This window comes from Aspergillus ochraceoroseus (genome assembly GCF_002846915.1).
Source record: "Aspergillus ochraceoroseus IBT 24754 chromosome Unknown P175scaffold_3, whole genome shotgun sequence".
NCBI classification, from domain to species: Eukaryota; Fungi; Ascomycota; class Eurotiomycetes; order Eurotiales; family Aspergillaceae; genus Aspergillus; species Aspergillus ochraceoroseus.
This window is the reverse complement of record NW_024468478.1, coordinates 1,922,424-1,936,823: the sequence shown is the minus strand read 5'-3', so window position 1 is coordinate 1,936,823 and position 14,400 is coordinate 1,922,424. Positions and strand designations below refer to the sequence as shown.

The following is a 14,400-nucleotide window of genomic DNA, read 5'->3' as shown; positions in this document are numbered from 1 at the left end:
ATGCGCTACTGAGGAACCGTATCTTACTGGCAACATCCGAGTCTATGTCCATGGATCTCGATCTTGGAGATGCCCTGATAGGACGTACCAGATTAATTCCAAGACAAGCTTCCGCGGGATGTATGAAATCGCAACGATGCCACTCGGCCGATCACCTTTCGTCACCTGGAGATGACTCTGGGACGATATCTTCAAAAGGGGCTCATTTCCGGTTCGATACCTCGAGCGCGGATTTGGGTGTATTGTGCTGGGAAACCAGCTGTGATTTTAAGGACGACCTCCAAGCGCGATTCAAGAGCAATGAGGAGGCATTTTACAAATTCCGAATATCATGGCCAGAAATGCGATGGCAATATTTTATACCCCCAGGACACTCCATGAGCAGAGGCATAAGGGAAAGAATCTAGGGTGCAGCTCATGCTTTCCTTCACACAGCCGAGTTTGGTTTCGTTCTGTATCTGAATTCGGGGGGGAATTAACGTATTTGATGACTATAGGCATGAACAAATCCATCCGTCAACAGGACGTATGACACTCTTCTTCGAGTCTTGCTCTACGCCAGGATTCGGGATTCATTCTCCCACTTCCTTTCATCCCCCTATGCCGTCCAAGACATCGAACTCTTGTCATCCTGATGCGTTATCGGTGCGGCTTGCCAGGTATAGCCGTTTCGTTACGTCCGTCCTAGAATGAAGCTCGCTTAGATGAAAAGTTACAGATGGGTAATGATGATGTTCCACTGGGGAACGTTTTCCACCATGTATTATAGCATGTTTTCTAATGAAATCCACTGCGTATATATGACATTGTTCTTGATCTAGTAGCCCTCCTGGCGGGATACCATGGTTCTTTACGGTTTCTCTCTCAAAAAAAAAAAAAACCGCTGCTTACCGAGTATTTATGCTGCCGAAAGATGAAGTCATCATAATGATATAGATCTCTGGATACTCCATTTAGCCATCTTCCCTACTCCTATGCCTCTATCTCCTCCTTCATCGTCTGACTATTCACATTGTTCGCATTCTATCGATATCAACAACATCTACTACTGAATAGCTCTTTACAAACCCAAGAACACTTACTCAACGTGGATTTCACCCCCGGCTTTCACCATGGCCGACCAGCAAGCGACGTCCGCCAGCCCTAACAACTCCTCCATGCCCCATCAGACTCCATCATCAAGCTCTGAGTCTAGACAGGCGCGGCAATCCTCTGAGTCTTCCGGCTCTAATCAGGCTTTGGCTACATCAAGCCCAGCACCAGCCCGTGACAACAGTTCCGTCCCAACGTGGGAGAATAACTATGCTGGATACGACAACGTCCACCGCGAGCATAATGGCTGTCATTATTATGCTCCGTATCCGAAGTTCTGTCAGACAAATGCCCCTCGGGGGGCTCAGAACGACCAGCAAACTATCCAGAATCAGGCAAATGCCCGTGCCCAGCAACCACCTGCAATACAACAACCAACTGTGCCGGTTCCTGATGCTCCTATCATGGGGCAACCGAATGCGTATGCTCCGTATCCTGCTCCTCCTTTCATGGGGCAACAGAGCGCATATGCTCTGTATCCTGCTCCTCCTATCATGGGGCAACATAACGCATATACGCAGTATCCTGCTCCTCCTCCTCTCATGGGGCAACCAAGTTTCTATGCTCCTTATCCTTCTCCTCCTATCATGGAGCATGGCGCATATGCTCCATATCCCGCTTATCCACCCATCAACGCATACCCAGGCCCCTATCCTCCCTATGGATTTTACCCTAGCTACTCTCCACACCCACCACCTATGCAGCAAGGCAACGGATATTCGCCATACTATCCCCAGACACCCATGGTCCAACACCCGGGCGTATACGCTCCCCAGGGTCCCCCGATCCCACAGCCGAACGTACAAGCTCAACATCCCCCCCAGGCAAGGCAGCCCAACGCAACCGCTTCCTCCTCTCCACCTTCGTCTTCCCCTCCTGATTCCTCGTCTCCTCCTGATTCCCCCCCTGATTCTCCTCCTTCTTCGTCGTCTTCCCCGCCTCGCGTGGGTCAACCCAACAACAACAACAACAACAACAACAACCGGTCCCCCAAGAGACCATTCCCCATCACAGACCACAACGCCCAGCAGATACTCAGAGCGGACTGCCGCATTTTCGTCGGAAAGTAAGTCCCTCACCTCCTTCCACAAACCCTAGATATAGTTGGCAACCAATGCTCAACCACCGGTGCACCAGTCTCCGAACCAACATGGAGGAAGCACGCCTCGCACAGAACCTCCGCACCCTCTTCGCGCAGTTCGGGCCGTGCTTCGTGAACATCAAGCATTCTCGCAAGGACAACGGCCTCACGGCTGCTTTTGTGCAATTCTACGTGAGTTCTCCGGCCTTGTCAAGAGATCCTTTCAAAGAAATGCAACTGATACAGATATATCTGTGTCTGTGTGTACAGGAACGCCAGGCAGCACTCAACGCATGCAAGCATCCCAAACCCCTCCGGTTAGATGGCCTTGGTTTGAGAGTCGAAATGGCCAAGGAAGGCAAGTTATTCCAATCTCTGATCCTTGTGCTCTGTGCTCTGCTCTGATCTCACTGTGTTGAATGAGTCTAGGGTCTCCTCCGACATCCCCGCCACAGCCACAACAACAGCCAGCATCTGCACCAGCACCTGCACCAGCACCAGCATCCGCATCAAGATAAAGTGTCACTACAGGCTTGTAGTGTATCAACCCGATATCAGCCATTTCTGAATATTTGTGCTTGAGAGTTCCAAGGTCTTCTTGTCTCAAGCTTTTTTGTTTTGTTTTCTGTTCGGTTCTGTTCTTCTCTTTAGGTTACCTGCTTAGGATAGGGCGTTAGTTAGATGTATCTGCATGTCCAGCTATCTCGGGATATGCTCATGACTTCAGGTCTGGTCTTGTCTCTCTTTTATTTCTTTTACAGGCCTTGGTTGGGTGGCTGGGACGGGCCTGGGATATCAACCTCTCTCTCTCTCTGTCTCTCTCTCTCTCTCTCTTGTCGGTTGATATCTTTCTTTTCTATGTTACTATTCTATACCAACATGTCAATCAAGACATCTTTTCTCGCCACATATACCTTGTGCTCGTAGATCCTCTTAATCTCAAGTTTACTTTGATTCTTTTCTTGCTCAAATGTAGAAAAGGCATTCAATATGCCCAGGTCATGATCAAGGATGCTAGTCATCAAATGTTTGTGAATCCCTCCCCAAGTGTAAACGCCACGTCAGATCTATCTATATGTACAAAAAAATCCATCCATCCCGAGTCGCTGTCGAATGATCCAAAATATTGCGCGCGGGTAGTAAGATTCAAAATAGATCCAAAACAAGTAAAATAAATGCTCTTCCCTCCCCAAATGCAACCCAGATCCACCCGATGTATAGGACCAAAATCAAAGCAGGAAAATTAAGAACATGGCTGAAACGGAAATCAAGTGCAGTCATGGATAAGTCATGTTCGCAAGAGGACAGTCTGAGTGGAAATGATCAACGAGAGAAACATATATGCAAGTTTGAATGGTATCACGGAGTCGAGAAAAGAGGGAGGGTAGATAGATAACCAACTAGGGATAATCAATCAATTTGTGATGTCCGCTGATATATTATATTATGTACGGTAGCAGGGTATAAGAATGGTGTATGAGGCGTCGGTGAGTCGAGGAGGGATATGGATATTAGCTCCGTCAAGGCCGGGGTCTAATCTAGGCTCGCACACTTCGGGTGTCGAAAAGTTTCAGGCTCACGGCGGTGTCATTTTCACCGAGGATCGGAGCCGCGTCTTCTAAAAGCTCCCAGGGACGTACGGGGTAAGGACCGATGATACGGCCGCGATGCTGGAGGCGAAGGCGGTCGGAAGCGCAGTTGACGCCGTCCGATGTTCCGTACGGGATTCCCGAGCAGGCAGCCATAGGTGGAGCTTGGTTGTTTGACGCTCCACTTGGAAGAGATCCCGACGGAGTCGGAGTAGAGCCACCTGCAGCTGGGGACGGAAGAGAGGCGGGAATAGGGAGGTTAGGAGCTGTAGCATCCGGCATGGGCCCAAGGAGGTAGAGGAATCGCGGGTCGTTCTGGAACTGGAGGAATGGTGGGCATTTCTCCCTGAGGAAGCGCGCGCATTGCTGCCTTGTTTCATCCGGGAATGAATCGATCAGTGATGCTGCGACATCCAGTGCGTGGGTTTGCAGTAATATTCCAGGGCAGGGCCGGAGTTTTTCGGGCGGTACGGGGTGGGGAAAGTAGTTGGCGGTCGGAAAGAAACGAAGGATATTGTCAGGCAAACGAGCCAATGAGATGCAGAACATGGACACCAGCAAACGTGTCTGTTCATGAAGATTGTTGGTTTTGGCGGCGAGGGATGCTGGTGCTGTGAAAGCCGTGCGGTGAAGAACAGTCACCCTCAACAAAGCGGAGAACCAAAAGGCCAGGCCCCGTTCGAAGTTCAACCGGTACTGGGCGATTTGGTCAGGACTAATCCCATGTCTATTCTCCGCAAAGCTGTTGAAGTTTGTCTGCATGATAATGAGTCTTTGGAGCAGATGGTCCATCTTCTCCACAAGGATAGGCACCACGGACTGCACGCCACTTTCAGGAACGCTGTAGGCCAGTTTCTCGATGATCCCAAGGTATAGCTTTGCATTCTCAATGGAGTTCGAATAATCCGCTACAGTGGAAATGGACGCATCATCAGCACGCTCGTCGAAGAGAGGAATAGCGAAGAAACTGCTTTCCGCGCGTTCTCGGATCTAGGGCAGTTAGAGACGATCATATAAATACCGGCTCGGGTCGCACGGGCATACCTGTCGGGCGGCATCTTGGTTCATTAGATTAACTAGACCAATCCAGTGCGAGTTTTTAGAGCGAGAGTCTGCCACCGCCGCTTTGAACATCACGTCCACTATGCTGTTCTTGACATCATCGCCAGCGCCAGCATTGAACAAAAGCTGGAGTTTCAGCTGGCAGAATGGGAGTGAAAAGTCATTGTTCATGAGAATGACTTTTTCGGCTTCGGAGACAGGGTGGGATGCTAGAGTAAGAGTTAGCCAAAATGGATACTGACGACTCAACAGGCAAACAAACCACTACTAGAATCAAACCCTAGGAGAACATCAACTGCCTTCTCCAGAACACGAGTGAAGGCCGGATGGATAGTGAATTTCTGCATGCAGTATTGCGCGACGACATCCGAAGCTTGACTGAGTAATGTATGCAGCAATGCCGTAGTGCATCCTGCAAGATCCGGGCGGCTCGTTACTGGTTCTGTCTCGAGATATTGAGAGTCGATTAACGGAATCGCGTCACGGATGATATCCAAAGTTGTCTTGGGATGTTTGGCAAGGAACTCTTGCTGTGCTAGACAAAAGCGATATGTCACCTACATGAAGGCGTTAGCCATACGATATATCACGAGTAATGTGAATAAACATACCATGTCGGCGTACTTGCTCTCTCGTGGAATAAGAAGCTCAAGCAGATCCAGTCGCAAACTAGTCGGGTTAAAGACGGCTGGAGTCGCTTTCTCAGGGTCGAGGAGCTTATTAACCAAATTGACAAAACCAGGAATCGTAACACAGCCAACTCCAATGAGAGGAGGGAGGATCCTGGCCATCATTGATTGCGACGAAGGAGACTTCAAAAGCCCACACACCCATCGCAGAAGCAGAGCATCAAAGTATTTGGGATTAAACGGCCGAACGTAGGCTAGGTACCTGCAAATGTCATTGGCTGATAGCTTTGATGCGTCACTGCCATGATCCAATAGCCGAGTAAGCGAACCGAACACCGTGCTCATTGTCGATTCGTCCATGCCGTTCCCGGATGACAGAAGCTGGTCAAGCTTGTCTTGAAATGAAGAATCAACTTCATCCAACGTCATCGGAATATGGTCTGAGAGGGGCGAGGGTGCTGCTAGAGCCGATTTGCTTTCCATCCGAGCAAGATCTTGTCGCAGAAGGGTAACCATATTCATCTCCTGAGGAATCCGAAGTCCAAGCTCAATAAGCGAGAAAACGAAGTCCAGGTGCAGGGTGCCCATTCGCTTGAGGCGTGCGTACGATTCTAAGAGCCCCCTGAATAAATCCCCCGTGGCACCAATGACACCGAAGGCATCAAAATGGTAATTGATCGTATCGGCGGCCGATGCAAGCACCACATTATCGTCACACCGGGTGGCTTGCTTGATGACATCTGCAAGAATCGAAAGATCTCCGAAGCTCTCTAGAATGTCTCGGATGTTGTAAAACTCTTCAGGAGTTAGGGCCGAGACCCTGATCGGCAAGGGATCGCCGAGCAGTTTCCTGCAACTGTTAGATATAGACTGCCCACGTTGAATCAAGGAATGGGGCAAGCTTTACCTGCTCGAATCCCTGTAGTGCTTAGCAACCCCGCTCCGAATCCAAATACCGACTTCAGACTTGACAGCCCAACTTAAGTTAGGCCGAGAAGCGTCGATGAGCCCTCCATTGCTCATTTCGGCGCCAAAGATCTTTGGAAGGCGCCGGCTAATCGAATTCTTCAGTGCCTCGATGGTAATCTCCTCATCTGACCCCGATATCCCGGCTCGGAAAAGAAGGGTATGCCGAAGACTGCGAACGTGCTCTGGGAGTCGACTCATGGGCAGGTGTGATAGGAGACAAGCGTCACCGGATAGGATCTGTTATAATTGTGAGTTATCATGTGTAAGAAAAGAGTTCGGGAAGGATTACATGGGCGTTGTTGGAGCCAGAGGTATTAGCGACTCCCTTGGCCATCAACCATTGCAGATATCGGCTGATAGAGAAGTTTTGAGACCTAACGAGTTCGGATATAACGTGATAGACATTCTCCATACTTAACTGATTGGCATCCTGGAAAGTGCCAAGGAATGAAATTATATGTGAATCAATGTCCACCCCAAAGGTTTTCCATTTTCGTAGAAGGCGGGCTGCTGTATAGACGCGACAAAGCCCGAAGCGGAACGGACTGGCTGACCACTCCAGAAGCTTAAAAACAAGAGCTGCTTTATCTTCGAGCGCGGTCAAACATGCCGTAGCCGTAGAGGAAATGTCGTGTGAAGAACGGATGGAATCGAACAAGTTAATAACGCGGTGCTGCGCTGATTGTGTTGTTTCTGGCCGGTCCTTGGGCACTTGAACTCGCGAATTGCGTTCCGCAAGGGTTGCAAAAACCGCTCTATCCGTCTGTTCTTTCATATTCAAGCACGAATAAATGAGGTCTTTATATCTTTCCCAAGAAGTTGGGAGGATGACGGATGACGTATGCTCTAGAACAAGTCTTTTTATATAGGATGATAATCGATCCGCTAAGGGCTGGAGGGACGTAGGCTTTCTTGGCTGCGTGATCTGCCAGCTCGTTAGCCATAGATTCAAGGGAGAAAGATTTGCTTTGTACGCAAAAGGGACCCCACCTGTCGCAGCTTCTCAAGAAGAATCTCAGCCAACCGTCGCCCGCGCTTTCTATACCGTAAAACACATCCCCAATAGATACCCAACATCAGAAGCCAAACTGGAAGCACGTTCAGCGAGGCACTCTCCAGCGAAGCTAAGAACCAGGTAATATACTGATCATGGTCAAGCAAACGCTCGAAAAATAAACGAGCGGTCAACGTGGCCCTACGGAAGGTTAGAAATGCGCTCGGAGGGCATCAATATTGAGGGGGGTTAGGTGAGCGTTACGCATAGGTCATCTTTGATTTCCAATCCCCAGATCCGCAGGTTCCAACCACCGCTTCGAGAAACTGCTGCACACCAGTCGTCCAGTCGCGAACCCACTTAGCTTCCAAGCCCATAGCCAATGCGCCACTGGTACCCTTCCTTTTGAAGGCACGAATCTCGTTGGCACCAACACACTTTGCAAGCCAAACGGCCCTGCTGATTGGGATCCATTTGCTCAAGCATTGGTCTAGAAGTGCCTTGCCTCGAATCCCATGGGGAATAGTCCGGCTCAGTCTCCGCAGCGGGACGGAAGGATTGGCAAGGTCACGAAGCCAGAGTTCACGTTTATTATCCGTCAAGGTTACCCGAGGCGGTGGTTTGAAACTGGAAGGCGCAGTGACCATGTTGTGAGTTTGTCGTTTCTCGAGGGCAGCCATGAAGACAGAGGAAAGCATATGTAGTCCGGAGCGGTGTTTCAATTGCGCATACAGCGAGGGACGCGCCGTATTAGATTCATTTTGGGATACCTGCGTGCGGTCGTAATGCCCTTGCTTCGCCGTTTGCTCGTTCAAGACATCCTCCGGATGATTTCCGGTCCACGGTGAAAAATCTGCGACTTCTAGAAGGAGGGTTAGACTGATTAGAGACGCATTGCGCGGAATTAAATAGGTCGTGGGGGGGGCACTTACTGTCTCCCTTGAGAACTGGCGCAGCAGAAGGCACTTCGATGTGGTACGGAGTAGTCTGGACTTGCTTGACCTGAACCAGGTCTTGTGAGGTTGTCGCATTACAACTCGATAGCTCTGGTGGAGTATACCTCCAGGGCATAAGAGGAAACGGAGGAGGTGACGCGAGCCGCACACCTTGCGGGGTGAGAGTCGCATCTTCCTCGTTGGGGTCCGCACCGTTAGGGGGCTCTGATATCAAAGCCTGGAACGACCATACCGGACGACCACGCCAGGAAAGCGAAGCTGGTTTCGGGTTCGCGATACTACCTGGGTTGTTTCTTGCTTCCCCACCACTTCCGGACGCCGGACTCGCCTCCTTCGCATCCGATCCAGCAGACGCGTCCAACCTGAGTCTCTTTGCGGGCGGCTCCCTTTCCTGCGCATCACCAGCACTAGCCGTAAGGTTGATAACCGCAGGGTGTCTAGGCTGCGGCGGCAGGACAGGCATTGATTGCTTATCAGACGCAAGATCCGCTAACCCTAGGGTCTGAGAAGCATCTATACGTCCTGAGACGTTTTCGACGGCGCGCAGGGGATGACCCCACGGTTGGACGCCGGCAGAAGAGTGAGGTATCATGTCAACTTCATAGTGTACTCTAGTGGGGTTGTTCAGCAAGGTGATTCGGTGGAGGGAGGAAACCGGGCAACTATTTAAGCAAGGATATCTCAGTCAATGGCACTTTGTATCCCAGGGCAGAGTCGCAGGTGGTCGAAAATGATGGGTTTCGAGAATCGAGGCCAAGCTGTGATACGATAGCCGCGGAGACGGAAGGGGGAGGGGTGCGAGTGGTGAAGACGGGAGAGCGCAGTCGAAGGGTTCCACCGTTGACAGTGTATGTACATGAGATGGAGGGATGTTAGATTGAAGATCACAAGAAGGGGAGAGAGAGATGAAAGAAGAGAGAGAGAGAGGGAAAAAGTCGAATACGGAGACCGAGATAGAAGATCCCCAGATAACGTAAGGAGACGAACTGGCCGAGTTTGTTTAGGATCTTGATTGTTACAAAGTTACAATATTACATACCAATTCTGACGGGAAATTCACGGGAATTAGGGGGCGAATATTCCGAGAGAGCTGTATTAATACCGGATATATCTGTACTGTTCTGTATATAATCATATCAGATAAATAAGTTTACTGGAATCCGGACAACCTCGGATTCTTCGGCAAACTTGGGTGGCGTCTTTGTACTTCCGACGGGAATCAGTTCAGTTTATCAGAAGATAAGAAGAATGTTCCATACGGTTACAACCAGCTACGTGGATAGATCGAAGTTAGATCAACTGGTATTCCTCTGGCCAACACTCTGACGGCCACGATCCACACACTTATTGCTGATATATATACTTACGGAGTAGTTGGAGGTGGAAACCTGTACAGTGGCATGATACCAACGTATGATTCTTACATCGGTTATACCTTAATGATAACTACAGGTCAAAATAATTGGAAATTCTCTGGCAGCATCCTGAATAAAAACCATTCTAGGTATCATCCTGGCTGCAGGATGCAGTGCTACCCGGCAAGTCAGTCCTCAAAATTTAGGAGATAGTTAAGCAGTTTCCCGTCGCTATTATTTGAGTCCTTGCCAATGATATACATAACTACTACCCAGTTAATTGACGATCACAACTTCAACTTTATTTTGTGCTCCCCCGCTATCGGCAGCAGAGAGTTGTTATTCCCATCTCCACGGACCAGTGCCGCTTTAGTCTTGGCGGCCACATCGCTTTGGGTCGCCAGCATCGCCTCCCTTCTGGGATCTCATCCACGAACTACACGATAATAATAATAATAATAGCCCCGGAATATTACGTCTGCGAAGATGGCTTCTAAGAAGGATATGCGGAGGTTCGACCTCGGTATGACAATCGCACTCACTCCTCCCCATTTGCCATGTCTCAACGCGGTGCGCGGTGCTAATTAACGCCAGCCATTCCCTACGTCGACCCTCCCAAGGAAAAGAATGAAGCCGACATGACCGGTAAATGATCGATGACCTCTTTCTGAACAATATTGGGAGACTGGTATGCTGATCCTAATGGGTTGGAACAGGTGCTATGTCTAGCACTATGCCCATGGCAGCGGTAGGTCGCCCCTTCGGCCATGCAGTCCTGCTCTCCTTCACTAACGATATTGATAGATGTTCACCCGGAACAGGTGAGTTCGACCATGTTATAATTACCGCCATCGAATTTACACGGTTTGTCTAATGCACATCATTCAACAGGATGATCGGATGGTATGCGCGTCCTATCCCCTCAAGACCACCCCGGCTTTCTAACCTCTCTCCAGGGTCTCATTCGTCTTTTCGCTGCAATCATGGTTGGGAGAAACCGCAGAACAGAAGAAGACTGCTTCTACACCGGCATACATGTCCGTTATGATGTCTTGTACGTTTATCTGCCCCCCCCCCCCAAATATCCGCGCATTGACTAACCTGTGATTTCGATACTAGTGTTGGCATTGGGTGTTGTATGTCACCAGCAAACCTCTTTTCGGATGGTAATCATGCTAATCAATCCTGACAGACCTACCTCCCTATCTTCCTCCCTCCCCCCGCGGTACAAACCGGTTCTGCTGCTACCCCGACCCCCTCTCCATGAAGAACATCGGCTGCATCCTGCCTTTCGCAATCTGAATCAAAATATCATTTCAAATACTAGAATTTCGGCTTTCGTCACTGGTATTGGCGACGCCGGGGTTGGGTGGTATAAAAGGAATTGTGACTCCCTGGGTTTATGCCTGGTCGGGGAGGTGTCTTATTGTAACCAGATTAATCACTTGCCGCTATTGTACCAATATTCTAATACATTGATATCCTGTCACATCTGTGGTTTCCAAGTCGATGCGTTGTCGTAGGTAGACTAGGGGGAAGTTCTTGTGGTGGCAACGACGCTATGCAGTTGCGAATTTACCCCCCTAGCTGAAATCAACACAACACACGCATGAAGTATTAAATCAGGAGGTTTCTTTATCGCCCATATGCACATACATATATGCATGTAATGCAAGAAATGCCGCTCTCTGCGATACTTACTCGGTACTAGGTAGGTCCTCGCCACTGCTAGAAAGACTTAGTCATCCGCAGACCGCCTTCCCCCACAGGGCCACTAACCCGAAGCCGCGCCCCTCAAAAGGCTCTTCCGTTTCTCTTTCTTTCTTTTTGACTTCATCACCCTCTGTACCCAACTTCACACTTCATAACCCCCCCAGCTCACACGCTTGCGATCGCTATCTTAAGAGATTTAATTCTCCCTCCCAGCTCATCTACCAGAAACCGCTTTTAAGGGCCGTTTACGACAAAAGGCCGAGTTTATGTCCATCGAAAACCTCAAGACCTTCGGTAAGTCCTTTTGCCACATCCCTTCGTCGAACTCCTGTCCCTCCACCCGGCGACATCTACCACCCAGACCCGTTACTTGGGGATATAATCAATCGCTCCTTTCTGCGAAAATACATTACCAATATCTTGGATGCGCTTTGCTGCTGGCTTACTTCCTTTTTCCCTCCATCCTGCGTGGGCTTCCCCCCCCCATGGCGGGGTAGGATTTTGGTCATGAGCCTCACGCTGACACGTGCTTTCACCAGACCCCTTCGCCGAAGCTGACGAAGACACCGGCGAGACTAAGCAGTCTCAAAATTACATCCATATACGGATTCAACGTATGTGTTGCTGTTCCTCGGTTTTTCCTGTTGGCTTTTTTTTTCTTCTGTGCACCCGGGGACCTGTGGTCTGAGCGGTACTCTGCGTAAAACCGGACCCCTGATAGCTAACTTACCACAACAGAGCGCAATGGTCGAAAGACCTTGACTACGGTCCAGGGTCTCCCTAAAAAGTTCGATCAGAAGAAGATTCTGAAGGTGATCAAGAAGAAGTTCGGTATGTCTTTCTTTTTTTTTTTCTCGATGTGCGCTCCTCACTAACAGCTTCCAGCTTGCAATGGCACCATCGTCAACGATACTGAGATGGGCGAAGTGATTCAGCTCCAGGGTGACCAGCGTAAAGATGTTCAGGAGTTCCTGACCGACAAGAAGGAGGGTCTCGAGCTGGACGCCAAGACCATTAAGGTCCACGGTTTCTAAGCTAGACGCCACGCCCCGTTCCCATCCCTTCTTCCCAGTTCACGTTGTCCTCAAAAGTTGCTGGATAGTAGCACGATACGTCTCCTATCCTTTGCCCATCGGTTTATTGCGTTGCCTTCCAACGGCAATCACACTGGTTGGTTAAACTTGTGCCGTACCTGACGTGCTGGACTTGGGCCTCTGTCGAACCGATGCACTGTCCAACTTGATTTCTGATGATCGTGAACGGGCGATCATTGGGGAGGGTGGACTCCTTTACTTGACTCGACTGCTATCTCGGATGGGATTATGAAGGAACGAGGCGTTGGTAGATACCCATATCTGTTCTGCTTCTTCTTCTTCCTCTGTCGTCATGTTTGTGCTTCGGTGATATGCGTGTCAAAGGCGTTTGCACTGCGAGGGGATCTGTTATCAGATGTCCTCGCTGTTCGCTCTTGCGCGTTGTTTGCTGGGGTTATATTATTATTGTCTCAGAATAACAGGAATTACTTTTCCGCATTGCTTGCTTCACCGTATTGTAATCACATCGTAGACTGTTTAAATATTGAATCGTCCCGGCCTTTCTGCCTACGAGGTACGTACTTACATGAATGCATTATTGCCAGTCCAGGGTTCCAAGGGTCCACTATGTTGGGGAGAAGCCTCTCTGAAACGTTGGGATCTGGAAAAGAAATCCCCCGGACCACGACTCCGAGAACGCATCAGCTCTAAGAGAGTCCCTACAATTTATGATACTAACCAACCACTACTCCGTACAGCCAGGGGTATATATTTTCATATCTAGATAGGGACGGGAAGTTACCAATCCCGCATCCGCATCCCTATCCTCCAACGATTACTGCCTAGGACAATCGCTACCTGAGTAGAATCAAGAACTAAAGTCAAGTACCTAAGTCATAGATAGATCAGATTCTACTTTAGGTTAGCTACTAGGTAGAAATTACAGCTCCCCGGCCCGGTCATTCGCAACTCGCATCCGCTGCACAATCGCCACAGCACAGTCCCATAGTTTCCTGGTGATGACGAACACGGGCACCTCGGGCTCGTTTTCCCGCGTGAGATGTAACTGGAAGAGAATTAGGGACATGCTGACGAAGCTGGCTACGGAGACGACTAGTAGCGACGCGGCGGTTTCGCGTTTGATTGTGGCGTGGTTTTGGGTTGCGTGGTAGAGAAATGTTAAGGTCTTTTTGTTTTAGGTAATTAGTATACGGGTTAGGTGGGTGGTCTTGAGGATTGATGGCGGGAGGAAGAACTGACTGTTGTAATTGAGATCCATGCTGGTAGGAGAAGACGAGGGTCGGAAGAGGCACCGGAAAGATAAAGAACCCAAGAAGTGATATAAGCAATTAATCCGTTGGTTGTGAGAAGACGGATTACAACAGCAGGCGGGGTATAGTTTAAAAGCCTGGGGGTAGTCGTATGTAAGTAAGATAAGAATGGCACAACGGACAAGGGAGGAAAGGAAGTGCAAGGCTCAATCGAAGGCATACGTACCAACGCGACATCATACAATCAGCAAAAAAGTAAGAAAGATATGCGGATGCACAGCACTGGATGAGGAAAGTCATGTCAGCCAAAGCCCACATTGGATGCTTCTTTGCTTTTTTTTTTGCTTTTTCTTTTCTTTTTTCAATGGGTGCTACATACCCACACAATAGCCAATGCTACCTCTGTTACCCGAAATCTTCTCTCGACATCCCAATCTTGTCCGACACTCCCAACAATTGCGGCCGCCCAGCCCTCACGTCCCATCCCCGGCCGGATATGGAGGAGCTCAGCCAAGAAGGTAAAGGCGCATCGAAGCCCCCACCACGCTGCAGGCGCAGTGCTCAGCGCGCGACACACGAGAAGAGGGACATACCACTTCCGATCTACTCCAAGGATCACGGCAACCCGTGGGTGCAGAGCAGAGGGGGTTATATG

At 49.6% G+C, this 14,400-nt stretch overlaps 3 protein-coding genes across 3 annotated transcripts; 2 read left to right on the top strand and 1 right to left on the bottom strand.

Annotated features, from left to right (window-relative positions):
* Positions 1 to 1,112: 1,112 nt before the first annotated feature.
* Positions 1,113 to 2,578, top strand: P175DRAFT_0523139 (uncharacterized protein; the record flags this gene model as incomplete). The annotated part of the gene is made up of 3 exons (XM_040899297.1): positions 1,113 to 2,158; positions 2,230 to 2,365; positions 2,444 to 2,578. 3 exons carry the CDS (start codon positions 1,113 to 1,115, stop codon positions 2,576 to 2,578), a joined length of 1,317 nt encoding a protein of 438 aa, XP_040753333.1.
* Positions 2,579 to 3,711: 1,133 nt separating this feature from the next.
* On the bottom strand, positions 3,712 to 8,964 carry P175DRAFT_0434635 (mediator of RNA polymerase II transcription subunit 12; the record flags this gene model as incomplete). The annotated part of the gene is made up of 9 exons (XM_040893677.1): positions 3,712 to 4,752; positions 4,807 to 5,033; positions 5,087 to 5,381; positions 5,436 to 6,303; positions 6,361 to 6,659; positions 6,712 to 7,347; positions 7,413 to 7,617; positions 7,681 to 8,278; positions 8,349 to 8,964. The coding sequence occupies 9 exons, from the start codon at positions 8,962 to 8,964 to the stop codon at positions 3,712 to 3,714; spliced, it is 4,785 nt and encodes a 1,594-aa protein (XP_040753332.1).
* Positions 8,965 to 10,213: 1,249 nt separating this feature from the next.
* On the top strand, positions 10,214 to 12,474 carry P175DRAFT_0531480 (uncharacterized protein; the record flags this gene model as incomplete). The annotated part of the gene is made up of 12 exons (XM_040899877.1): positions 10,214 to 10,250; positions 10,322 to 10,372; positions 10,444 to 10,475; positions 10,532 to 10,548; positions 10,619 to 10,630; positions 10,684 to 10,781; positions 10,847 to 10,863; positions 10,920 to 10,962; positions 11,666 to 11,734; positions 11,980 to 12,054; positions 12,179 to 12,271; positions 12,326 to 12,474. 12 exons carry the CDS (start codon positions 10,214 to 10,216, stop codon positions 12,472 to 12,474), a joined length of 693 nt encoding a protein of 230 aa, XP_040753331.1.
* Positions 12,475 to 14,400: the final 1,926 nt, after the last annotated feature.